General features: G+C 50.7%; 1 protein-coding gene across 1 annotated transcript in view; it reads right to left on the bottom strand.

Moving 5' to 3' along the window:
* Positions 1–24685, bottom strand: part of Jakmip3 (janus kinase and microtubule interacting protein 3) — a gene marked incomplete in the record, with an annotated part of 143247 nt that overhangs the window by 50717 nt on the left and 67845 nt on the right. Inside the window, 13 exon segments of the mRNA NM_028708.2 lie at positions 1310–1363; positions 1444–1542; positions 2701–2799; positions 3586–3648; positions 5443–5526; positions 6378–6506; positions 7735–7863; positions 9872–9931; positions 10567–10602; positions 12316–12447; positions 12988–13134; positions 14034–14153; positions 15521–15736. Of these exon segments, the coding sequence (NP_082984.1) occupies positions 1310–1363; positions 1444–1542; positions 2701–2799; positions 3586–3648; positions 5443–5526; positions 6378–6506; positions 7735–7863; positions 9872–9931; positions 10567–10602; positions 12316–12447; positions 12988–13134; positions 14034–14153; positions 15521–15736 (1368 nt within the window).

Raw genomic sequence — 24685 nt, 5'->3', positions numbered from 1 at the left:
GAATTCCCTGAAGGTTCTTCTCCCTACTCTGCCACTCACTGCTTCCCAGAAAATGGGGATATAAGGAGAAAGGTTCTTGTCAAAACCAAACCTCACACTGGAGAAGTGGGAGAGATCAACAAGTATGTGATAGTGCATGGAGAATAGATAGATGAGTAGGTGGAGGGAAGAAGGGAGAAGGTGGAGGGAGGAGGGAGGGAAGAAGGACTGATGGAGGATGGATGGGTGGAATTAAAATGGATGGATGGATGGATGGATGGATGGATGGATGGATGGATGGATGGATGGATACTTGGTAAACAGTACAGAGGATCTATAGAGATGGATAGATGGATGGATAGATGGGAAACAGGACAATGTATGTGCATGGTTATGTGTGTGGATAAAAGGTGGATGGGTGGGGAATAGAAGGCAAAAGATGGATGAAAAGATAGATTGATGGAGAAGGAATTGGTGGGTAGATGTCAGCAAAGGATAGCTGGATAGAAAATGTATAAATGAGTGGAAGATGTATGTATGTATGTATTATGTATGTGTGTATAGATGATGGACAGAGAATGAAATGATGAGTGTAAGGAAGAAAGGAAGGGAGGGAGGGAGGGAGGGAGGAAGGAAGGAAGGAAGGAAGGAAGGAAGGAAGGAAGGAAGGAAGGAAGGAAGGAAGGAAGGAAGGACGGGAGGAAGGAAAGAACGGAGGAAGGAAGAGAAGGAGGGAGGGGGAGGGAGGGAGGGAGGGAGGAAGGAAGGAAGGAAGGAAGGAAGGAAGGAAGGAAGGAAGGAAGGAAGGAAGGAAGGAAGGAAGGAAGGGTAGGAGGTGTGATGAAGTGTTATATCTACTTTGTCCACTTGGTAATTAATAGTCTTTTCAGGAGTTTGCTGCAGAAATTGGAACTTTTCTCCAAATGAGATTTAGAGATTACCTATGAATGGACTCTGCTTCTCTCCTCAAATCAAAAAATTGAGAATCCCAATGATTCTGAGTTGCCTAAGAGCAACACTCTCCCAAACCAGCACCCTGTGGTCACAGAAGTGCTATGATACAAGAGTGCCCAGAAACTAAGCATGCATGACTCAAAGTAGCAAGAACTAGAAGACTGGGCCCCAGGGCTTTAGAAACAATGAGCCAGGATCAAACTTTCCCCAAATGCAGGGGCTATTCTAAGCAGGCTTTTCACCTCAGGAAAGGTCTTTGTTCAGGATTGCCTATGATGGGATTGGAATGGGCTCAAGGGGCCCCTGGGCTAAGGGCTGGGCTGGGGTGGTCAGCATGAAGAGGCATGCACAAGTCAGGAGAGCAACATACACTTACGGCGTTATCCCCCAGGATATCCAGCTTCTTCATCAGCTCCGTGACCAGGATGTCCTAGGAGGCAAACAGAGGGACAGGATGATATGAGTGTCCGCTGGGTAGACCATGGATGGTGAAGGAGGAGAGAGTCTTACCGTTACACCTTCGGCCTCACAATACACCTGCAGGGGGCTCTTCCCGTCCACAAAAGGTGTATGGTGGAAGTTGATGGCCGGGGACTTTCTCTCCCTCTCCTGAGACAAAGAACAGAAGGCTGGGCATGGCAAGGGTGGGCTGTTCTCGTCCTATCTCCTCCCCCTCCCGGTGCAGTGGCCAGGGGAGCACTGACTAAGACCATCCTCTGAAGAGTCAAGGTGATGCTGCCCAAACTCAACTCTAGTGCAGTCCCTGGACAGAAACCTCCATGGACTTGCCCAGAAGGTTGTTCCTGTGTGCTTGCTGCCCCAGGTGGTAGGAGGCTGGCTCTATGGAGTCCTGCCCATGTCGTCCCAGAGTTCACTTGCTTAAGCACCATGGACTTTGAGACGGCTTAGAGGACAGGCCTCAGGTAAAGCTACCAATGGGTCTGGCAATAGCACTGGATGAGGCAACTGATATGCTCATGGACCTTATACACAGGACACACACAGAGGCCCAGGACTCATGGCGGACAGACAATCAGATTCGTAACCCTCCAGTGCCAAGGAAGGTGGGTGGGAGGACTCTGAGTAGTGGGTCCATCTGAATTTGGTGTCCAACAGGCTTCTGCCAACCGGACCGAGACTGAGGACACAGGACTGTGTGGGAATGTTCATCAAGGAAGTAATAACTTCCCTCGCTGTAGTGAGCCACACTGCCCATCTGTTCTCACAGTGACACGGCCCCCCCAAGCCCACCTTGACCTTCTCCCAAGGATCTCTGTCTCTCCTTCTCTGTAGGTCATAGAAGAAGTCACAGACCAGAGTCAGCAGGGCAAAGTTGAAGGCCACCTGACCACTGCACGGTACCTCTGCCCCACTTAGAGACTTCTACAAACAAGAATGGATGCCTGCTGGGTTGTACCAGTGCCTGGGCACTGTGGGGTGGGGGTGGGGGGACCCAGTGCTTTGCTGAGGTCACAGGTCTAGAAGCTCTCCTGGGCTTTCTGTTTGTTTTGTTTTCCTTCCCCTTCACAGCAATGGTGTCTTGCTTGTCACCAAGGCCTTCCCCTACCCCAGGTGACCTCACTCTATCCATCTGCCCCATCTTTCCAGGGAGCTAGACAGTTGACCCCATCTGACCTCTTCGTTCCCACGTGGTCTTTAAGTTTCTATTCATAGACTCACAAGAGCTGAGAGGTTTGAGAAGAGGAGCCCAGCTCACGGCCCTGTGGCTCACCTGCTTGGGTGACCCAACCCCCTAGCCTACCCTACCTCGAGCTCCAGGATCCGGAATTCCAGCAGCTCATTCTGGTCCTTTGCATCCTGGACCTCGTGCTTCAGCCGTGCCTCCTCCGTCTCCATTTGTTTTATCTGAAGAACAGGAAGTGGGTGAGGTGAGAAGGCATCTGATTCTCTCAAGAGAACCCAGAGTAGTTTTCTGGGCAGTCATTTGCTGCTGTGAGAAAAGGGGCCTTGCACAGTACAATAGGGCTGCCCAAGGAAACAGGCACCACAAAGATGGAGCAGGAAGGAAGCTATCGAGGACAAGTTGTCCCTGTGCAGTTGCTAGAGCTCCAGCTGGTCTAAGGCCCAGGGGCAGAATGAATGGGTGTGTGGTTACCTGGCCACAGTCCAGGTTTGATGTGGAGGATTCATGTGTAATTTAATAGCACCAGTAATGAGTGAACCGAATGTAGCATCCTGCCTCCCTGAGGGTGAACACACAGGGCTGGTATGTAGTTCAGTGTTAAGTGACCAGGTACATGCCTAGCATGCATAAGGCCCTGGGTTTGATTGCTGGCATCACAAAACAAGACAAGAACCAAAGGTTAACGTAGCACCCTCTGCAACTTCATGAAGATAGACGTCCACTGTGGAGCAGACAGCTATATCCACCTCTCCCTGAACTGAACTCAGAGACCTATAAGCCTGTTTTAACATGGAGACCAGCAACGTGGACATCCTGTAAGAGAGCCCACTCAGTCATCACTAGATCTTTCCACAGGAAGTGGAATGGCTTGGGTGGCTGCAATGCAAGCCACAGAAAGGCCTGGAACCTGGGCCCAAGCCTACCACCAGCCCACAAAGTCTACCACACACTCTGCAAGCACAAAGGTATCTTGCCCGGCCCATGTACTGCTGGGAGGCAGGGCATACCTTTTCTACGAGCTCTTGATTTCGTCGATACAGTGCTTGCTTCTCTTCAATCCACTTCATATCCTTGAAAATGGAATTGAAAGGCAGACATGAATATGCTGCAAGAGAGCACTGTGGGGCTACCTCCAACCAGGACTGGGCAGAACCGAGCACCAGCGCCTGCTTCTGAAGTGACCACCCGTGGGCAGAGTATGGTAAGGGAAACCTTTGTGCGGTGCCCATTCTATCTAAGGGACTTGGACAGGTGCAGCTCGCCCTGTATCAAGAAGACATCTCAGTGATGTTCTGTGCCACTACGTGGACAGCATCCCAGGCCAGGGTTCCTGAACCAGGGACTCTATGAAGTGTAGATGTCACATGAGGACCCAGGCAAGTGGGAATATGAGGCACATGTAGGGAGGAGTCCTGATCACTTTACACTTAGGGTGACACCTGGGCAGATGGCAGTTCTGTCAGAGGACATATGTGGATGCCTCCTGACACAGCCTCCATCTCTGACTTGGAAGGAAATCCATTGTGCCCAGCACATCCTCCTTACCCTCCACCACCACCTTTAAGTTTGGACCAGTGTTGGGAAGACGGTGCCTTAGACACTGGGCTTCACTGAGAAGCACACACACACACACACACACACGAGCATGCCAAGGCCCCCACAGAGGTGTGGTCAGGTCTAGAGATGAAGGACATGGTGATCTTTTTTTATATACTAAAATAGATTTTTTTCATGCATTATATTCTGATTAGAGTTTCTCCTCCCAATTTTTCTCAGATCCTCCCCACTTATCCACACGCAAATCCATGCTCTTTCTTTCTTTCCCTCATTAGAAATTAAACAGGTATTGAAATAATAATAATAATAATAATAATAATAATAATAATAAAACAAACCAACCAAAACAGGACAATACAAACAAACAGGAAAAAAAGAGCCAAGGAAAAAAAAGCACATGAAGACATATAGATGTAGAAACACACACATTTGTGAACACAGAAGTCCTATAAAAGTATACAAAGCCAGACGTCATGACACACAAGTAAACGACCTGTAAGGTTAAGAGAAAGGGAAAGCACATTCGAAGCATCGTAAGACAGCAAGAAACCCCTAGCAGTAACACTGAGTTTGTATTGTGTTGGCCATCCGCTGCTAGGATTGAGGCGTGACCTAACTGTGCTGACTGGCTGTGCATGGTGTGGTCTGAACACCATCAATGCATGGTGGCCAGGGAGTGGAAGTAAGTGGGTTCTGTGTGTCAAGAGACCACTGAATTCTAGGACACTGGCCATGGAGTGTCTTCCTGCTCGTCCCACTAGCAGTTAATACATTGGGAGCCACCTGGTATTGGGGCTGGACAAGGACCAAGGGAGCGTGGCCACAGGGGACAGATGCCTCCAAGGGAATGAAGACTGTGTAAGTGGTGTTCTGGTATGAGGAGTGGTAACAAACACCTTGAGCCATTTGAGTCCAGGAAAATGATGGGTCCCCAGAAACCTAGGCCGGGAGCTAAGTTAGGAGTAGCTTAGAATTTCCCCTCTGATGTCTATGGCGAGAGTACATAGGACCTAAAGTTCTGGCCCTGACTCAGAACTACAAGCCAAGGAGTAGCTTTGATCTGTAGGTAGGTAGATTCTTGCTTTGCTTGCGGCTTGCAAGGGAATTCCTTCCAGATATTAGAAACTGTGAGACATATGATACCTGCTCAGCTTCTCCATATGCAGTGAACACTTCCTATATAGGTATGAGCCTACCCACTCCATTCTTCTTGAACAGGAACCTTGGGGACCACCGAGGACCATGCCTCTCCCAGGACTCCCTAGCACAGATACAGGATACAAATGCTACAAGCCACCAGAACTCACCTGCCCTTGCTCAGCCAGAGCCTTTTCCAGGTCCTCCACCCGTGTCTGAGCTCTCTGTATCTCTGCTTGCAGCTGCTCACGAGTCTGTAGGATAGGAGGGAGAATACATCAAATTTTCTCTAACAGCCCAGACAGACAGAGATACTCAAGGCTGCAGGCTGCAGAGTACCATGCCTCAGTACGGCTCATTGAGAAGTAGTTGTGTTGTTTTGCCAAAAACCCTAAGTTGCCGAATTGCCTCTTTCCCTGTGGGGTGAATAGGGAGATTGTGGCCAACCAGAACCAAGACCTCACAGCTGCCTGATCAGAAGAGCCCCACCTCCCCGAGGAAGAGGCCTGTCTCCTTACTGCATCAGCCACTGTTCTGAAAGCAGCTGTCCCTGGAAGGCAGTGAAAAGGACCCCCTTTCCTGTGTCCCTCTCTGAGGCTTGATACCCTCACTGCTTCCTAACCAGCAGAGAGCCCCCACCCACACTCCCAGTCCTGCTGGTCAGTGTTGCCTGGATGCTGCTGACAGATGGGACGTGTCTAGAGAAGCAGACAGGAGCCTTGCAGCTCGCCTGCTTGCAAACCCAGACTTCCACACTGTCCTTAGCATAACTGTGCTTTCAGAGTCTGCATCGGTGGTGTCGTCTTAGAAGACTTGGGCCCTGCATAAGCCAGCTACAGCCTTTGGTAGAGACAAGGACCCTTACCCACATCTGTGCTTCCACCATCCCTGCCAGCCCCACCCCTAGCTCACACCAACCCAGCCTCAGGTTCCATAGCACTGGCTTGTAACGGCTTCAGTTCTAATACCCAGGACCCAGTAACTGTGGGATAAAGGGGCTTAGCTCAAAAGTTTAGGCAAGTGGAGTGTCCCTGTAGGGCCTTAGGAACAAATGGGGAGGAGCTGAGTGGGAGCTGGAACGTCGCAGAGTAGAAGTCATTTAGACCTTAACTTCTCGTTCTGCATCCAGGGTCCCTCCGACTTGTTCCTGCAGCAAGGCATAGGCTCGCTGTAGTGCCTGGTACTCCATGGTCAGCTGCCGGAACCTCAGCTCCGTCTCTTCCTTGGCCATGCCCTGGGGAAGCACATGGACACCACACAGGCACCCCATGTGCAAAGAGAGACTTAGCATTAACCTGGGCCCCACACAGTAGCACCCCCAAACGGCCAGGCCCCACTCTTCCCAGTGAGGTATAGTGAATAGTCTGAGTGTGCCAGGAGCACTCTGCAGCCTGTGGGGAGGCTATCCTGGGAGGTAACCCTTGGGTCCTGGGGGAGTGGGGCATGGTACAGCTGAATTAGCCATGATGAAGGTTGGTAGCCAGTGACCAGGGCTTCTGCCCTGACTCAGGAGGGTCTTTATGATAGAGGAGGCTCCCCCACAATTCTGCTGGCAGAAATGTGTCATGAGTGGTACGCAGGGCTTTGTGAGGAGTAGTGTCTGGCAGTACAGCTCCCCCACATTTTTACTTCAGCCTCACACCGGCAGAATCAGCCCTGGATATGTGCTTCTAGCTGCATTGGCACCTACTGCCGTAGCTAGAGAGCAGAATCAAGTGGGACCAATGTCACTGTGGAGCCCTGCTGTCCCTCAATTTGGAGAGTAGGCCATATGTAGGAGTGACTGAATCCATCTTTCCTCCCTGCTCACTTGTTCCCCAAGGCTGATGGTAGTGGAAGAGCTGTGATAGCCTAGATTTCTAAGCAAGTCCAAAGTCTTTGGGCTATCCTCCTGCGTCCCAAGGAAGCCCATGTGCAGCCTTGCCACTGGGCTTGGCCAAGGCTGTGAACCACCACTTCCTGTCCATAGGGACTAGAGCAGTCCCCACAAGGACACGGTGAGGTGGTTGCTGGACTTGATTTGGCCATCATTCTGGTGAGAAGGGCTAGCCAGAGAGGACACTTGACTCTTGGAGTATGCTAAAGTCTCCTCTCAATACCCCAGTGCTCTGATGGGCCCTGAAATGGTGCTGGCCTCCTGATTGGGGGGTTTGGAAATTTCTGAGAAGCCTTTGAAGGAACTGGGGAGCCCTCCACATCCCTCATAAGAGGTTCAAGCTCCATGGAAAGAAGAAGCAAGACCAGACACTACAGCAAGGAGTAGCCCTCAGGAGTCACACACCCGAGCAATGGTGTTTGTCACTGTGCAGAGGAGAGGACTGCCGGGGGAGGACCAGAAGACCCAAAGGGAGCAGGGCTCACATGAGACCTCTACCCTATCTCCTGCCCCACCTGACTTTGTCTGTGCTTCACCGACCTCTAAGACTGCCTAGTCAAATAACTCTATGGGAAACCGAGATTACCTCCTCCAGGTCATCTTCGGGGGTGCATGGGGTCTGATCCGTCCTGTCAGTTTGATAAGAAATGGAAGATCCATCGGACTCCAGGGAAGCTTCTTCATCATAGCCAAAGAAGGTCTCCACGACAACCGGCTTCTGACCCAAATGTAATGTATTAGTGCAAGCCCAGCTGGGCACGGCTGACAGCCCTAACGCCTCCTTCTGCCTCCTCTTCCTGTTGCCCGGGAGTGAGGTCTCAGCTGAGAAGCTGTCTCCCCACCACTGGGCAGCTCCAATGCAATTCACCCCCTTCTCTGTTTGCTGCTATCCTTCAAGAAGAACTAGGGTAGGTCTTACACAGGCCCAGGTAGAGGTCTGAGCCTTACTAACCAGCTTGGCTATCATGGAAGGAGGGTGGAGAAGTGGCCCATGGTCCCTGGATAAGTGGTTCCTGGACCTGACCCTCATGCCTGCTGAACTCACAGAGGGTGGACAATGAGCTCCAGTCTGCTGTGCATTCACCCTGCAACCACAGGTCTCTGCCGACCAGGCAAAACTGGGCCCTCTGTTGGCTAGTTTGAGAAGTTCTTCCTTCAAAGCCCAAAGCTTTGTTCACAAGGTTTTAGGAGTATTACAAAGTCCAGAAGGCCCCCATCTTCTTTCAGCCACATTCAGGATCTCTTCCTTCCTCAACTGATTCTGCATCACTGATTGGCCATTGTCCACTCGGATCTCTCTGTTGGTCCTTCTTCCAGAACCTTTCAGAAAGGCTTGTACCTGGTACCTAGGACCACCAGTTGCCCCCAAAGACCACTTTCCTTGCACCTTTCCTCATGTCCCTTCCTGGGTGGTACACATCTCCCTCCCATGTAGCTGTGCTGCCTGCTTTTCTCCTGTAGCTGACCACTAACTCACCTTTCTGGTTGAATGACTACCAAACTTAGCAGAGTCCTGCACTTTCAGAACAATTTCCCTAAGCCCCAGCCTTCCCACAGCCCCTCTGAGGCAGGCGTTTTCTTGCACCCAAGTCTCCTAAGCTTTTCTGTAGGAATGTGCAGAGAGCAGGCAAGCCAAATAAACACCAACTCGAGGCAATTTTATCTCAGCCCCTCTGGTCTCTGATAACTGAACTGAAACCACACTGGTGACCTAGTCTGCTGCATCGCCCTTCTCTGAAGGTCACCCTCACACATTTCACCTTCACCCCCTGCTGCCCCACTTGCTGAGACTGCAAGAGTGTCTGTGGTGAAGCCCCACCAGCTCTTCATGTTCCCACTTTTCACTGGCCAGTTCCCATCACACTCTGGTGCCTGCTGCCTGGTCCCAGGACGATCCTCCAGGCCTTTTGACTCTGACCTACCTTCTGACCTTGACCTGACCTTCGTGCCTCTCAAACACTGAGAATGGGGTGGGGTTGTCTCTGTGGAACAGGTCCTAGGTATGTCCAATGTCCTGACCGTTGAGCCCAGCAGGCTGTACAGACCACAGGGGTACATGCTGACCACTAAGCTTAGAAACTCACTGAAGATCAACTGAGGGAGACAGTCTCACTGCCCATCTTCCCAAGTGTGAGACCATCCTCTACTCCCAAGTTAGAGCCTGAGTTTCTTTCTCACGTTTTACCGGAATCAGCAGCTTTCTGACACTGAACCTAACACCACCTTGGGGTTTGAGCTGTAAAGACAATGGGGACTCTGTACAACCTACTGAGTTTATCAGCGTGGTCTGTGGATGAGAGGGATTGGGAAGGATCTGGAGGAGGGTGAGGGTTGATATGATCAAAATACATTGTATAAATACATTGTATAAATACAGTGTATGAACTCCTCAAAGAATGAATAAAAATTATAAAAATAAATAGTCGCAAACAAAACAGAACAAAGCCCCTGAAACGCACTTTCAAGGCCACTTGAATCTGATGCTCCCTACAACAGCTCCATAACCTGAAGATAAACCGTCCTTCTCTCCTGGGTAATGTTGGCCTGAGCTTGGTTGACAAAATTTAAAAGACTAAACAGAGAAATTGCTGTGTCTTGTGTGGGTTATTTCAGGGTGACACTTTTTACTAAACTTTCCTTCCCATGAGCGAAGGAAGAACTTAGCTCCTCTTCCATGGTCTCTAGAAGCTTGTGTTTAAGCCCGAGCCTGCCACTTCTTTTACCTTGGGGAGTTTCGCCATTTTCTTTCTTTGTTTCCGATACCTCAACAGCTTATCACGCTCCTGCAAAAGCCAGGTGGAGAGGTCTGTTAAAGCAGCTGAGCATGTGTCTGGCCAGCGCACAAGCTTAGGCTTACACCATGTAGACCACCGGTGGGCGGGGCAAGATGACTCATTAGGGAGGTCATGCACACTAGCAATCGTCTGTGGACCCTGAGCTTGCGGAAAACTGGACATTCAGGGAGGACGGCTGGTCCAGGTCTCTTCTGCACCATGAGAAGTGGTCCTTGCTTAGGGAGAGGTAGTTCCTGAGACGCTGCCTGCTTCACTATTGGGAAGCTGCTCTGTGTCTTTGTGTCCTTTCTGTCACTAGCAAGGGGAAGAAGCTACGGCAACATAGCCTGTTACTGCCAATTGGGAGAAACTGGTTGGGGTGGCAAAGGCAGCCTCTTGGTTCTGGCCTTTCAGGAGTAAACAGAAAAACCACTGGACCTGGTGTTATGTCACCTGGGGTAGTTGTTCCAGTCTGACCAGGCACCACTGCAAGCTTGGCGGTGAAGTGCCATGAGAAGTCCCACCCAAGACGGCTACAGCTGCTTCTGTCTAGACTATAAGGGGCCATGACACAGAATGGGTCCGTGTAGCTACACGGGCAAGGGGAACATGCAGCAAGCAAGGTGGTGCCAGTCATTGCTTACCAACACACTCTTCACATAGCCTGCTGTCTCCAGGGTCTAGTGGGAGAAAATACCACGTCACATCGTGGACAGTGCAGAGGCTTGAGAGAATGTCCCCCAGGCTCTCTGAACTCTACACTTAGAGTCACATGGCTGGTAGAGGCCTAAGGGCCATGCATTCACTCCCCAGAGCAAGGTTTGGGCCCTAACACTCCTTCCTCTTTTCTAGAGGGGATGTTCCTGCATCTTACAGAGTACCTGGGGTCTTTGTTCAAAGTGGGTGTCCCGTTACTCACTCGGAGCAGGAGAAAGAGGCCTTTCAGAAACTGCCATCAATCAGGAATTCAACTGTTTCTCATTTCTCTCATCAAATATGAGGTTGAGATTGAGATTGAGTGAGAATAAGACGTAGGTCCCCAGCAGAGACAGTGAGGGCCACCTCTGTGAGACCATCATAGACTGGGCAGTTGGGAGAGGAATCTCCCTGTGTAGTTTAATGGAAGGCAGGTTTGGTCATTACAAGACCCATTCGAGACAGAAGTCTGTGCCACTGTCCGGCTGCTGCCTTCCAAAGGACACAAGGTGACTAGAGGCACTTCTTTTTGAAACAGCGTCATCATGAACTCAACCAGGATTCCAACAGGAAGAAGGTTCTCCAAGACAGGGTCTTATGAAGCACTATGTATCAACCCATGCTGGGATGTGGGGGCTGGCACAAAGACAGAGAAACGGAAACACAGACATGGTACCCCCACCAAAGGTATTCAGGTCTCTATCCACCAAACCTGTGAATGGAACCTGCTTTCAAAATAGGGTCTTTGGAAGGTGTATCTAAGTAAAATGCTGTGATGAGACCGTACTAGATTAGGATGGACCCTAAGCCCAGTGGCAATGTTCCCTACAAGCAACGGAAGAGGAGACTATCCGAACAGAAGAAAAGGAAGCCGCGGTGGTATTGAGAGGAAAGATCAGGCCATAGCAGGGAACACTGGAGTCCACAAGGGTTGCCCAGGGGAAGGAACAGTCCCTGCCAGAGTATGTGGATGGAGTGAGTGCAGCTACCCACTCTTTGATTTGGGGCTTGTGTCCTTGGCCTCTAAAATGTAGAGAACATAGATAGCATGTTCTTAAGATATCTGGCTATGATGGTTTGGTATCAACATGGGCAGTGCTTGCTGGCCTTGGGCTCTGAGGTCCACAGTGTTAGAAGACTTGGGGGCAGGGAGCCAAGGAGCCAGGGAGTAGTGACTGTGATCGGGGCAGCTGAAGAGATCCCACAAATGCATCCCTGCTCTCCCTTGCCCCATTTCTACCATAGAGAGCTGAGGCAGGGAACACAGCAGGAGAGAATAAAAGGTGTGCAGCAGATTGGGCTGTGTGGCAACAGAGGGCATGTGGTGGTTAGGGGTGGGGTGTAGACAGAAGGTATGGCAGCAGAGAATGTGCAGTGAGAAGGGGTACAGCTCTAGAGGGACACAGGGAGTCAGGGGAGGGCAGCTTCAGTGAGTGCACAGGGCAGCAGGGGGCGTGGCCCCGGAGGGCGCAGGGCAGTAGGGGGCGTGGCTCCGGAGGGCACAGGGCAGTGGGGGTCGTGGCTCCGGAGGGCACAGGGCAGTAGGGGGCGTGGCTCCGGAGGGCGCAGGGCAGTAGGGGGCGTGGCTCCGGAGGGCACAGGGCAGTGGGGGGCGTGGCTCCGGAGGGCACAGGGCAGCAGGGGGCGTGGCTTCGGCGGACACAGCTCAGCACAGCACGGAAGTGTTGCATACTCACTTTAGAAAGCTCATCAATGAGGTTCTGCTGCTCCACGATCTGGAGCTTTAGGAAGTCGATCTCTCTCTCATCTTGACTTTGATCGAGGTCATTTAAGGAGCTGGGTCTCCGGATGATCCCCGCTCTCTGCCTCTGAAAACAGCAAGCAGGGTGGGTACAGTGACTGACCTGGATGGTGCGAACTGGATGGATGGGCCTCCCTACCAGCCTGAATGACAGTTCAGGTTTCCTTGGTGTGGACAAAGACTGTTCGTCTTAGCCTTGGAACAGCCTGCTGCAGAGCACAGGGGCAACCAAGGCCCACATCTGGATCAAACATCAAGCCCCAGGCAGCATCCCAGGTAGCCCAGACACACCACCTGTCTAACTTGCCTCATGGCCTCTGGGACTTTCAGGGCAAGAAGGAACAGGTGGACAGCACTAACCACTTGGCTATCTGGCTTGGTGGCAGAGGCAAGAGTGGAGTTTACCCTGACACCTGGCTTGGTGCTTCACAGCAGGCCTGAAAGTCCTGTCCTTCTATACGCGAGGCCTCTTGCTACCTTGTGCATAGGATTTTCAGGGCTATAAGCTTGTTTGCCCAAGCCTCTGGCATTAGAGGAATACAGAGGAGAGGAGATGCTGCCTAGCTCTGTGCAGGTGGCTGTTTCTGCAGACCTAGCACGTGCTTACCATTTCTATGTTCTCCTGAGTGACAAATTTCAACTTGCTTTCTATGCGCCGCAGAGTGTGAGACAGGTCTTCGTTTTTCCGAGTAAGGCGCTTGTTCTTATCCAGCAATGGCTTGTACTGACTTTCAGCTTCTCTCAGCCGCTTTAGCTGAAACAATATTTATTCCATAATGTGAGCTTTTAAGTGATGCAGAACTGACAGGTCTTTGTACAAAGCAAAGTGGCCAGAGAGCTGTGTCTGGGTGTGTGTGGATAGGCTGAGGACCCCCAATATGCGGGTGCTCAAGTCCCTTGTATAAAGTGGCATGGTATTTGCGTGGAACCTACCATGTTCCTGGTGTGCTATACATTGTAGGATTGTTTATGATAATTTGCTCATAGAGTAAATATAGTTAGTTGATGGAAGATATAGTTTAGAAAACAAAATCTCTCACACACACACACAGAGAGAGAGAGAGAGAGAGAGCAATTTTCAGAAAGTATTTTTCGATCCATGGCTGGACTCATGGGCATATACAAAACCTATAGGTGTGGAGCCTGTCAATACATAACTGTAGATGCAGAATATGTAGGCAACAGATTTATGGATACAGGATCTGTAGGTACAGAATCTATAGATGTGAGGCCCACAGAGTCAGAACCTGTAGGTGCAGAACTTGTAGATATGGTGTGTGAAATGGAAAGATTGGCTCAACCTTGAGGTGGACTCCCAGCAGGTAACTGCCCTCTGCCCACTTGACACCTAGGTGAGCCGGAGGTGTCTCAGGGGATGCATCTCAGCTCATCTGCAGATGCACAGACAGGTGAAGGTCAGCAGGGTGGGGCCAATGCTCTGCTTACTAATGAGTAAGTGGGGGTGTGATATGGCTCACCACCTGTTTTGTTAATAAAGCTCTATTGTAGCATGACAAGGAGCCTTGAGGAAAGGCTGTCCCTTGATACCACCACTCCTCATTTTCATAAGGAATTCAGATATAGACACTCCCACCTCTCCCCAGGCTGCAGTCCTAACCTATGGAACGCAAAATCCCCTTACCAGCCACTTACCAGCTCATTTCTTTCTTCAGACAGCAAGGCGTTGCGGTCTTCTAGCTTACGGATGATGGCACTTAACTCCGCAATTTTAAGTTGGAAGCGCCTAGCATCCTTCTCGTCCAACTGCTGTTCCTAAAACAAAAATCAACTGCAAATAACTGTTCCTAGATGCGAACCTCTGCGAACCCCAACCCAACTGGAGACCAACACACTTCTGCCTTGTGATTGCCTTTGCTTCCCAATGGCTGCTGGCGGGGCCCTCCTGGCAGAGGGTCCTGGCCTGGAGCTCATGCATTGTACACAGCAAGATGGGAAAGCAGAGATGTCCGCAATATGCAAATGTGGCAGGTGAGGGTGTGCAAGTGTGGGAGCCCGAGTGTGGGTGAGGACCAGCCCCATGCTTCCTCTCGGCTGCTGCCCAGCTGTGCCTTCCAGACGGGCCTGCCCTGCCAAGCAGTCACTCTCAAAGAACGAGCACAGGAAAAGGCATCCCTTATAGAGTTCCTAAAGCTGCTCCCTCAAATTGAGTTTCTAAAACTCACTTTTGGAACCACAGGAATGTTAAAAAAAATGAATGAAAACTTTCTAATGCGTATTTGGCATCTGGAGTTAATGCAGCGGTCTACCCACAACCTGGGCAGGCAGGGGGTCAGTTCTAACTCGGTTAAGCCATTTGCGATATGCTCGTAAGAGACATCCTCCAAAGTCAGTGGCCCAAGGCTGGATCAGCTCAAACTTTTGTCCCTGAGTCAAAGAAAAAGATGTCCAGGAAGGTACCGGACATGGGTCAAATTCCTCATTCAACAGGTGCAGGAGAGGCTGGGGACCAAAGACTTAGAGGGGTAACACCGAGGGTCTCCCAGGGTACTGCAGACCACCACAGAGAATCTGAATGAGGAGTGGTGATCAGATGAATGTGCTCAGAGCTGTGCATCGCTGGCTACCCGCACAAGGTCAGACTGAGGAGGAGCAGAAAGTGGCACGGTCGTAGGAAAAGCAGATGAGTAGTGACTGGTGATGCTAATGCGAGCCATGACCACAAGAGGGGCCAAGTCAGAGACATGGGTGAAAGAGAGCTGGGCTCGTGCACAGGAGGATGGAAGGGAAGGGAAAGGAAGGGAAGGGAAGGGAAGGGAAGGGAAGGGAAGGGAAGGGAAGGGAAGGGAAGGGAAGGGAAGGGAAGGGAAGGGAAGCAGCTCATGCTTGGCGTGGTCCTCCCCACCAACCAAGGGCAGGGCATGACTGGCAAGTGACCTTTAGCAACCTGGAACCAGGAAGCAACAAGATCATTGCTTCTGCTGGGCGGATAATGAAGGAGGACAGTGTATCAGCTCTCCTGGCCAGAGCCAAGTAGGCAAGGGCTGGCTATACAGAGTCTAGGGCAGGAGGGTCTGGCTGGATATAGGTTCTGGACTCCCCTTGGAGCTGCTGCATTGGGTCACACGGCTACATGTGTCTGGGACTTGCGACTGGCTGAGACGAGACCTGGGGTTGCTTACAGGGCTTCCTGAGTGGTCTGAGGCGTCTCCTGCACCGCTTGCATAAGGAAGTTCCCGTCTGGGGCTGCCCGGGTGCCGCTCAGCCTCTTTGGCCTGGGAAAGCTGCTCATCTAGAGCCTCTTTCTGGAGCTGCAGTCTCTGGGCATGCCCGGCTTGAACCCCTAACTCTCTTTCCAGCACGAAGACTGCTCTGTCTTTAAATCTTATCTCCTCCATCTACAAGGAGAACAGAACACAATCACACGCGCAGGCAGGGTACAGATCTGCAGTTACCATAGAAACAGGCAGAGTGGCATTCGGAGAAAAAAAATGTCCCCGTGATGGTAGTAGCCCCACCAGCGAGCATCTTGGGCTCTGGGACCAGAAGCCAAAGCAGACATTCTTGATGAGAGGTGGTTACCCATGCTGCACAAAACCCAGCCCTAGACCACCCCAATCCAACTGGCTCACCCTGGGCTGGTCCCAGTGAAAGGTCCCTTCTAGAGGCCTCAGGTAATGTGTGTCCCTGTACTGACAGCCAGGGTGGCCCAGCAAGAAACCCCCATCCCTTGCTGTACACATTGTCCATGGCATTGGGCGTCACTGGGCAGGTTTGAAAGACCTTCAGATCTTGCTTTCTGCAGTTCAGTGGGTAAGGAAGTGAATCATCCTGACCTCGCTACACCTACCGCTAAGGGTATGGTGGACAAGATTCTCTTTTAGAATAAGTAGGGGGTGGACTTGGCTCTAAAGTATAGCCAAAAGCTGAACACAGCACAGCCATGCATTTCCAGGCCACACGTGCTGCAGAGTAAGGCTTTCAGGGTAGGGTCGGGGCATCTGGACAAGCAGAAGGCAGCATCCATCCACTGTATCTAGCCTGCCACGGCCCCTGGACATTGGTGGGCTAGTGGTGGCCTTCCCACCTTCCCCAAAGGGAGGTGTGACTTGTGCCCATCCTCATTATGGCAGCAAGAAGCCCTTTTAAATACTGACGCTACCTGTATCCTGCGTCTTTTACTGGAGCCGTCCGAGCAGGTATGTGCTCTGCCTGAGGCTGACCCTACGCGGGAGAGACCTGGGGGCTATAAGAATCATAACCAGCACTCGCTGTGTAACAGGACATCATGGAGGGGAACAGCACAATTCAAAACAGACTTCCAAAGAAGCAGTCTTTGCTTGTTGTTTAATAAGCCAGCCTTTCGTTGAAGCTAGCTGGAAACTCAGACGGATATCTAATTAACACAGACCACAAATTCCAGGCAAGCCATGGGCAGAACTCGATAAAAGAAACCCTCACTGGCTCAGTTCCTGTTCAGCGGTGCACACCACGGTGCTGAAAGGACAACACAGTGGATCCGGGAAGCAGAACGGCCGGGCTGCTAAGATAAACCTGTCTGAAAGCGGCTAGGTTCTGAGGCTAGGTTCTCACTCAGTCATTCACTGATACACGCCTCTGGAAATCACAACAGTAGAGCCTCTGTGCACCCATGAGACAGCAACCTGATGGCTGGCTGCCTGAGCATCTGGTTTGAGTGAAGGCAACCCTGTCTTTGAGGTCATTAGGCCCTGGATACTCATGTAAGGATTGGTGATGGGGTCTTCCAAGACCATGGCTTTCTCACTCAGCTGAACCTGGGCTTCTGTCTCCTTCCTGACCATGCGGGAATAGACCTGCAGGCCTTCATGGGAGGAGAGCATATATCTGAAGTATGCCAGACCCAGCCCAGACTGGGATGTTCTGTGTCACTGGACGGCCCCTCACTCATCCCAGGCACTACTTACGGACTGAATCACAGAGACTGAGGTGGCCCAGGACGCCAGAGTAGACAGCTCAGGGTTCTTGCCCGTGTGTATACTGGTGCCCACAGCCATCACTCCCTTTCTGTGAGTGAGTGCTAACCAAGTGTGCCTTGTGTCACTGCAGACTGGAGACTGGGGCTCCTAGGCTGATGCTGCCCCTCCCTCCCTCCCCTCCTGCCATTTAGCTTTAGAGTCCAGAGGGCAGGCTACCTTCTTTTACGTTCACACCACCTCCCCACATCTGGCGAGCAACACTCCTGTGAGTCTGGGCTGAGGGGTTTCCATGCATGCTGTCTCTGAACCTGGAGAGTCCCACTAAATCTGAAGGGGCAGGTCATCTATGCTTCTATGTCTCCTACACATTGGCGGCAGCTTCCCGATACCACATGCCACCACACGTCATCTCCGGTACCCATATGCTCTGCAGCAGAATCAGTGTAGACGCATGAAGCCTTGTGTCCTGGTGTTGGGAATACCCTTCCCAGGCTGAGATTCCGGATCATGCTGGAGCCTGCTTTCTGGTTACCACACCCATTCCTCCTGCTTTTTGTGCCTCCCTCGCCCACGCCCCTAATTCTCAGTTATCTACATTGTCTGGAAACCACAGAGAGGAGGTTCCTGGTATGTCTTCAGAAAGGTTGTTCGGGGAGTGCTTTACAAAGGCATCACATGGACCACAGAACAAGACAGTGTGGTGTCTGACAACAGCACAGGAAGGTTTGACTGATCTCAGGGTGGGGTAAAGGATGTTTTGTTTTGTTTTGTTTTGATTTGTTTTGTTTTGTTTTGTTTTTGCGAGACAGGGTTTCTCTGTATAGCCCTGGCTGTCCTGGAACTCACTCTGTAGACTAGGCTGGCCTTGAACTCAGAAATCCACTTGCCTCTGCCTCCCGAGTGCTGGGACTAAAGGAGTGCGCCACCACACCCAGCAGGAGTAAAGGATTTTTAAGCAGGACACAAACTGCATGTTAAAAGAATGGACCGATTGCATCTCCTTTATGTTAGGAGCAAAGCCCATCCAGGATCGCTGCTGGTGTATCTGAAGCAGCCACACTGGAGACACTGGTGTGCTAGCCAGATCACGGAGAGAAGTTATCAAAATCAGGAAAAAGACATTCTCCAGTTTCAACGAGCCCATGTGTGTGAACAGGAGCTTTCCAGAAGATAGTGTGTCCATGGCTACAAGGGTTGTGAGTTTGTTCTCTCTACTGTGACCCTGCTGCAGTGCTGGCTGTGGCCACAATGTGGCAAAAGGGGGCCCTGCTCTTGAGAGGGAGGGTAGAAAGTGGGTCCACCCACATCAATTAACTGAGCGCTCTGAGGTTGCTACTGGGTTTCATATGGCCAGCACTCCCTTCAGCCTCACAAATGGCAGGAGAAGCCAGTGCATGAGGCCACTCAGGGACATGATGGGGATATTTGCAACAGCTCAAACCCAAAACAACTTGAACTCCTTCCAAGAAGAATGGATAACACACTGCCAGATCCCCAGGGAACACACTGGTGTGGTTCCCAGGAAGTCGAGACCAGCAAGAGTATGTGGGAAGGCATCTCTGGGAAGTGTTTGCAGGTACTTGGTCTCTTAAGTAAATGGTGGCTATACTCAGACACAAGCTACAGTCACTACACTGTTGTCTGTCTTGTGGCTTTCCTGCATAAGTTATCCCTCAGACTAAACAATATGGATGGAAAAAGCAAGTATAATGCCAAGCCTTCAACCCCAGCTATGCCTATCTATGCATTGAAGCTTTTAAGGGCCCTTGGGGGCTGGTGATATGGCTCAGCGGGTAAGAGCACTGACTGCTCTTCCAAAGGTCCTGAGTTCAAATCCCAGCAACCACATGGTGGCTCACAACCATCCGTAATGAGATCTGATGCCCTTTTCTGGTGTGTGTAAAGACAGCTACAGTGTATTTATTTATAATAATAAATAAATATTTGGGCCAGAGCAAGCAGGGACTGTGAGCAGTGTTGACCAGAATGAGCAGAGGTCCTAAATTCAAACTCCAACAACCACATGAAGGCTCACAACTATGTGCAGCTACAGTGTACTCATATACATACATACATACATACATACATACATACATACATACATCTTAAAAAAATATTAAGGGCTCTTAGTTTGTCTAAGCATGCTCCAAAAAAGCACCTTCAATGAACATCAATGACAGTGACCTTCAGAGGATATCTGTGGCTAAGACCTTCAGTGGGCATCTGTGGCCCCTGGCATCCTATCTTGCCTTGCGCAGCAGTGACTGCTGGGATCTGTTTCCCAGAAGGGAGACAAATCAGCTGTGAGTTTGGCAACTGGACTGCGGTGGCTTAAGTTGAAATCATGGACTTTTGGCAAACCCCAAAGCATGCCAGAGAGCAGTGACTTAGGACAGCTACTGTTGCTGGTGGTGGCATTGTTTTGTTTTACATTATGGGTGAGTGTTTCGCCTGCATATATGTCTGAGAACAGATTCCCCTGGAAGTGGTATGTTAGGACTGGCTGCGAACCATCATGTAGGTGATGGGAATCAAACCCAGGGTCTCTGCAAGAGCAACCAGTGCTCTTAACCACTAAGCCATTTTTCCAGACAGTGGCCTTGTTTTCTAAGAGAACTAGTGACTCTGTTCCATTGGAGGAGAGTGCCTCAATGCCTGAGACGCATGTCCTTGCTGAAACAAAATCCTGGGAATTCAAGGCTAGGCACAGCCCTCCACTAGACACCCGGTGCTTTGGGGATTGGTTTCGCTTTTATGGCTTTCTTTATAGGGTTTTCATTAGAGCTATATATTAGCATACCACATTAGCTAATAGCTCTGATGTCTGGGCAGAATGAGTTAAAACTATAAACCACAGACTTTTATGGGGGAGAGGAAATTGCTTTTTGTCTGTAATTCCTCTATTTTATAGAGTTTTTAATAACAGCCTGAGGTTGTATTTTAGAAAATGCACTCCATGTGCAACTGCTCTGTGCTTGTACAGCAGAGCTCATCCAGACTCAATGGCAACCTGCACAAACACTTTAGTCCTTATTAGCACAGTCCTGCCCTTGGGGTATCATGGGCTGGAGACTCTAAGAAAGGCAGGGATGGGAGGTGATAGTCGTCCCTATCTGAAGTCACAGTGAGCCTGTGGAGACCGTTCCAGAACCTCTGAGCATGAGATTCCCTACTCGTTCCATTTCATTATGACATTACTAAAAATTTGGCCAAGAAAGCCACCAGGGATCCACTTGCCCAGAGACACTGAGTAGGATGTACACAGATGAAGCCAAGAGTGCTGTACAGGACCCACCTATTGTCAGAGAAGGGCTGACTTGAACCCCCTTGCAGGGCAGGGGTGGGCAGACAGCTGTGACTCCTCCCTCCCCATACTGTGACTTTCTGGAAAAAGTGGGGAGACAGGAATGTGGGGTGATCATCCCTCCTCACTTTAGAACCCACACAGGAGTCTCAAAGCCCTTGGTGTCCCAAGCCCTGCCCTGCTCAGGACAGATGTGTCTCAGATGTTTACTGGTGGCATCTTGGTCATGTTTCCTTTTCTGTCTTCTTCCCATCAGTCTCTCTGAGGGTCCTGAGGTCTACCAGGCCACATCCTAGTCCACCATTTAGGGACCTGGCTCTGGTGGCTCTGATGGAATCTAACTTTCAGCTGAACACCTCCTATAAACACTACGTCGAACAGACTTGGATTGCAGTCAGACAATGCCACTGGCCAGGGCAGAGAGACAGAACTTCAGATTACAGTGCCTGCTTTGTGAGCTCTGAGATGAACCCAAGGCCTTCTCAATTCCTTTCCCCAGCCCAGCTTTCCCAGAACGTCTGGATAGGGGCTCCTGGTCCACTGTGTTCTATTCCCAGTGCTTGGACTTCAGCAGGATTCCCAGGCCTGTGTCCCACAGCAGCCCTGGTTGTAGCCCTGTCCACTAACTGGTGTGCCATCTCTCCTTGGGGCCACAGCCCCTGTTCAAATACTCTAGCATAGATGGCACATGAAGGGATGATATTAGTCTATAAGGAGCTCCCAAGGTCCACGGATCCCTGAAGTACCATCATTGCCGACCTGGATGGAGTTCTTGGCCTTTATCCACACCACACTGGTCTAAAGCTCTGTTTCTCCATACAGTGTGCTGGATGAAGAAATGACAGTTTCTGCCAAATGGTGTAAGGAACATAGACTGGGAAATGTTTCCAAATGTAACTGTAGCCAAGTTTTCCCCATGGGAAAGGTCCTGAGACTCCCAGCTTGTCTTGTCTTGCTTGGGACTTAGGAATGAGTTTCTCTGGCCTGCTGGGCCCCCATCTCTAGGTCAAAGGCCCAGCCAACCTCTGTTGGCCCTGCTCTGAGACTCAAGAATTCTGCCACTTCTCTGACCCAGAACCTCTCTCAGTCCTGTCCCCAGTCCCTAGGGTTAGGCTGCCTTTGACCAACTCCCCTCCCTACTGTTTTGTTCTGCCCTGCACCCAGAGCACTGAGCCTAGCTTCTGGACTCATAGGTAACAGTGGCTCTGCCGAGGGTGACACTGAATTGTTCTAGCGCCTCCTGGGAACAGAGTCCAGCCTGTACTTTGAGTTTTTCAATATGTCATTTGCACAACATAATTTATCCATGGCTGGTCTCTGGAAGCAGTGGCTGAGGGCAGACTCAGGAGTAGGGAAGAGGTGAGCTGCACCTCCAATGGCTATGGGCGGGCAGTTGAGGTCAAGGGACAGAAGAAAGCCCCTATCCAGCATGAGCATATGAACAGTCTCCAAGAGTGACACCTGGTGGCAGTGGTGAGTAATGCAGCAGATGGAAAGCGAGCCCCAGGCCCTTCAGTGTTGGATGAATTGCTCTTAAAGTCCTGGACATGGTCTCAAGAGGGAATGGCCTGCTCTGTCAATAGGGTGTGCATGTCTTCAATGGCAGGTAAAGGATATTCTCCAGGCTGATTATAGATTCTGTAGGAACAAATCCTGAGAGACTCTGAAAAAGGCAAAAACACTTCCTAACTGTCTTTTTCTTAGAATTTCAGGGTCTTTGGGGACTGTGTGGTCTCATAGAGAGTGCACCTTCTGTGCATCTTGGATAGTTAGTTCATGGCTCTGTGGAGAGAATAATGATCTTGGTGAATACTGCTGGCATTTCCTGTGTATGATGTACAGCTGAGAGCCAACTCTATGACTGTGTAGGATCTTACATGTTTCCTCTTGAGTTTAGTGTGCTCTGGGGATAAAACCAAACCCCGGGACCTAGAGCACATGAAGCAAGGCTCCAGCACTAAGCTACACCTTCAACCCTATTTTTGTGTATTTATTAGGATACTTTACATACCAGGTCATTTTACCTACAATCAATGACCGATTTAATTCTTCCTTTCCTTCCAGATGGCTTGGTTTGCCTTTTCTCCAACTAACGTGACTAGAATTCTTCCTTGGAAAGAAAAGAAGAAAATGTTCCACCCCAACTCATGTAATTTTTGAAAGTTCACTTTAGATCTGCAGGTATCAGAGCCCTTTGTACATCGTGAATGCACATGCACACACAAGCACACACACACACACACACACACACACACACACACACACACACACCATGTGTTTCCCTGGCTGGGCTGTAAAGGAGAGGCTAAGAGAATTGCTCAGCAGTCAAGGCAGGGGTGGAAAGAGGCTCTGCATAGGCACAGACCATGAAGAAGCTGAGCCTTTGAATGCAGAACACTCTCAGAGAACTGCTGCTGTTAACCTGGGACTGGAAGAGAGGGAGCCAAAGGGTTTACTTCAGAGAGCAGATTTCTTTGACAGAATAAAAAAAAAACAAATAGGGAAGTTGAGGACTTTTCTAGAAAATAGAACAGAGAGCTAAGGTTGAAAGGAAAAGAATAAATTCAGTGTGAACAGAAAGGACCGCCTCTGATGAGCAGACGCGGGAAGGAAGATGAGCGGCAGGAAAGGGATTTAGACACTCACAGCACGTTTCCCTGGCTGGGGGACAATTAGAGAGAGCTCCTGCCTGCCTGGTGGAGATGAGCAAGTGTCTGTGTCATCCACACAGCACAGTGACATTTCAGAGGTGTCCTGAGCTCTGGGAGAAGGTACGGCTGGTGGGGAACAGGGCAGAGGAGAGGGAAGGGTATTCCAGCAATAAGGAGAGCTTCAGAGTTACTGGGCTTTGTCCTGTGTACCTGGGTGAAGAGACAGGAGGAGATGCGGTGCTTAAAGGATCTACCTCAAAGGCAAGTGGTTGAAATTCCGATTTGACATATTGAGAGGGTTCCTGTTCTGCTGGACATGTGCGGGGCACTAGTGACACAGAAAACTAAGCAAACGAAACAACTCAAAAGAATACTCGCAGGTGTGTGAGCTACGTGATGCAATTGGGATGGAGCCAGGGTGACCGTGTGGACCACAGGAGTCTCAGCAGCAAGGATGGAACTGTACATCCTCCTCTTACTCAAGATAGAGCTATACACTGGATGTTCACTCTGCCTCCTGGGTCTTTTCTCTTCCCTCCAGTGGGGCTCCATAACCCAAAAGATGGAGGGCTGGGGATGTGGCTCCATAGTATGCTTGCCTAGCATACGTGAGGCCCCAGACTCAATTCCTACCTTTCAGAGGGGGGAGAATCTGACCCCCTGCAATGGTCCCACCTGACCCCCCCCCCCTGTTGGCCTCTGGTCTATGCGTCAGTGAGAGGTGAGTGGTTTGGACATGTGCTCCCTGCTCTCTGTTGGGTTGGGAGTTGACAGTAACTGGCTAGGCCCTATCCTAGCCTAGGATGCTTTCCTGGGCTGTAGTGCTGCCCTTCCCTCTGGGTCTGGAGCCCCAGTGGTCAGAACTAGTGATTACCCACCACACCTGGGACTCCTCTTGTCAACCTTCTCCAGCTTTCCTCAGGGGCTTCTCAAAGGATGCTTCCTGCTGAGATGTGCCCAGTCCACTATGGTGACGCAGGCGAGGAGCAAGGACGGTACAGCACTTTGAGAGGGAGGCATTTCGTGCAGGAGCGAGAAGGCCACATAAACTGAGGTGCAGACACAGACCAAGCATGCCATGACAGTCTGGGATAAAGCTCAGGGACACCAGCTGGCAGAGTCACAGGTATTTGCCTCTGGGGACCCAACAGAGAGTGGAAAAGGACTATGGAACACAGCTGTTCTCAGTTACAAGCTTTGTGGAGACGTAAGGCTGCCCTCCTCTGCTGCAGACACTAACTGTAAGCAAGACAGAAGAAAGGGCGGATGGAGCGGGCAGAGCATAGTTTCCCAGCAGCCTGACGGCGACGGCTCCCCCACTTTCCCAGAACCACACAATGTCACGTTACATCATGTGGGATCTCAGGCCTTATCCTGGCGATGACAGCAAATGGCTCTGAAGAGATAGTGGTAGCGGTATTGGAGCAAGGGACA

Source organism: Mus musculus, chromosome 7, assembly GCF_000001635.26.
Source record: "Mus musculus strain C57BL/6J chromosome 7, GRCm38.p6 C57BL/6J".
In the NCBI taxonomy this organism is placed as follows: Eukaryota; Metazoa; Chordata; class Mammalia; order Rodentia; family Muridae; genus Mus; species Mus musculus.
This window is presented reverse-complemented; position numbering and strand designations above follow the sequence as displayed.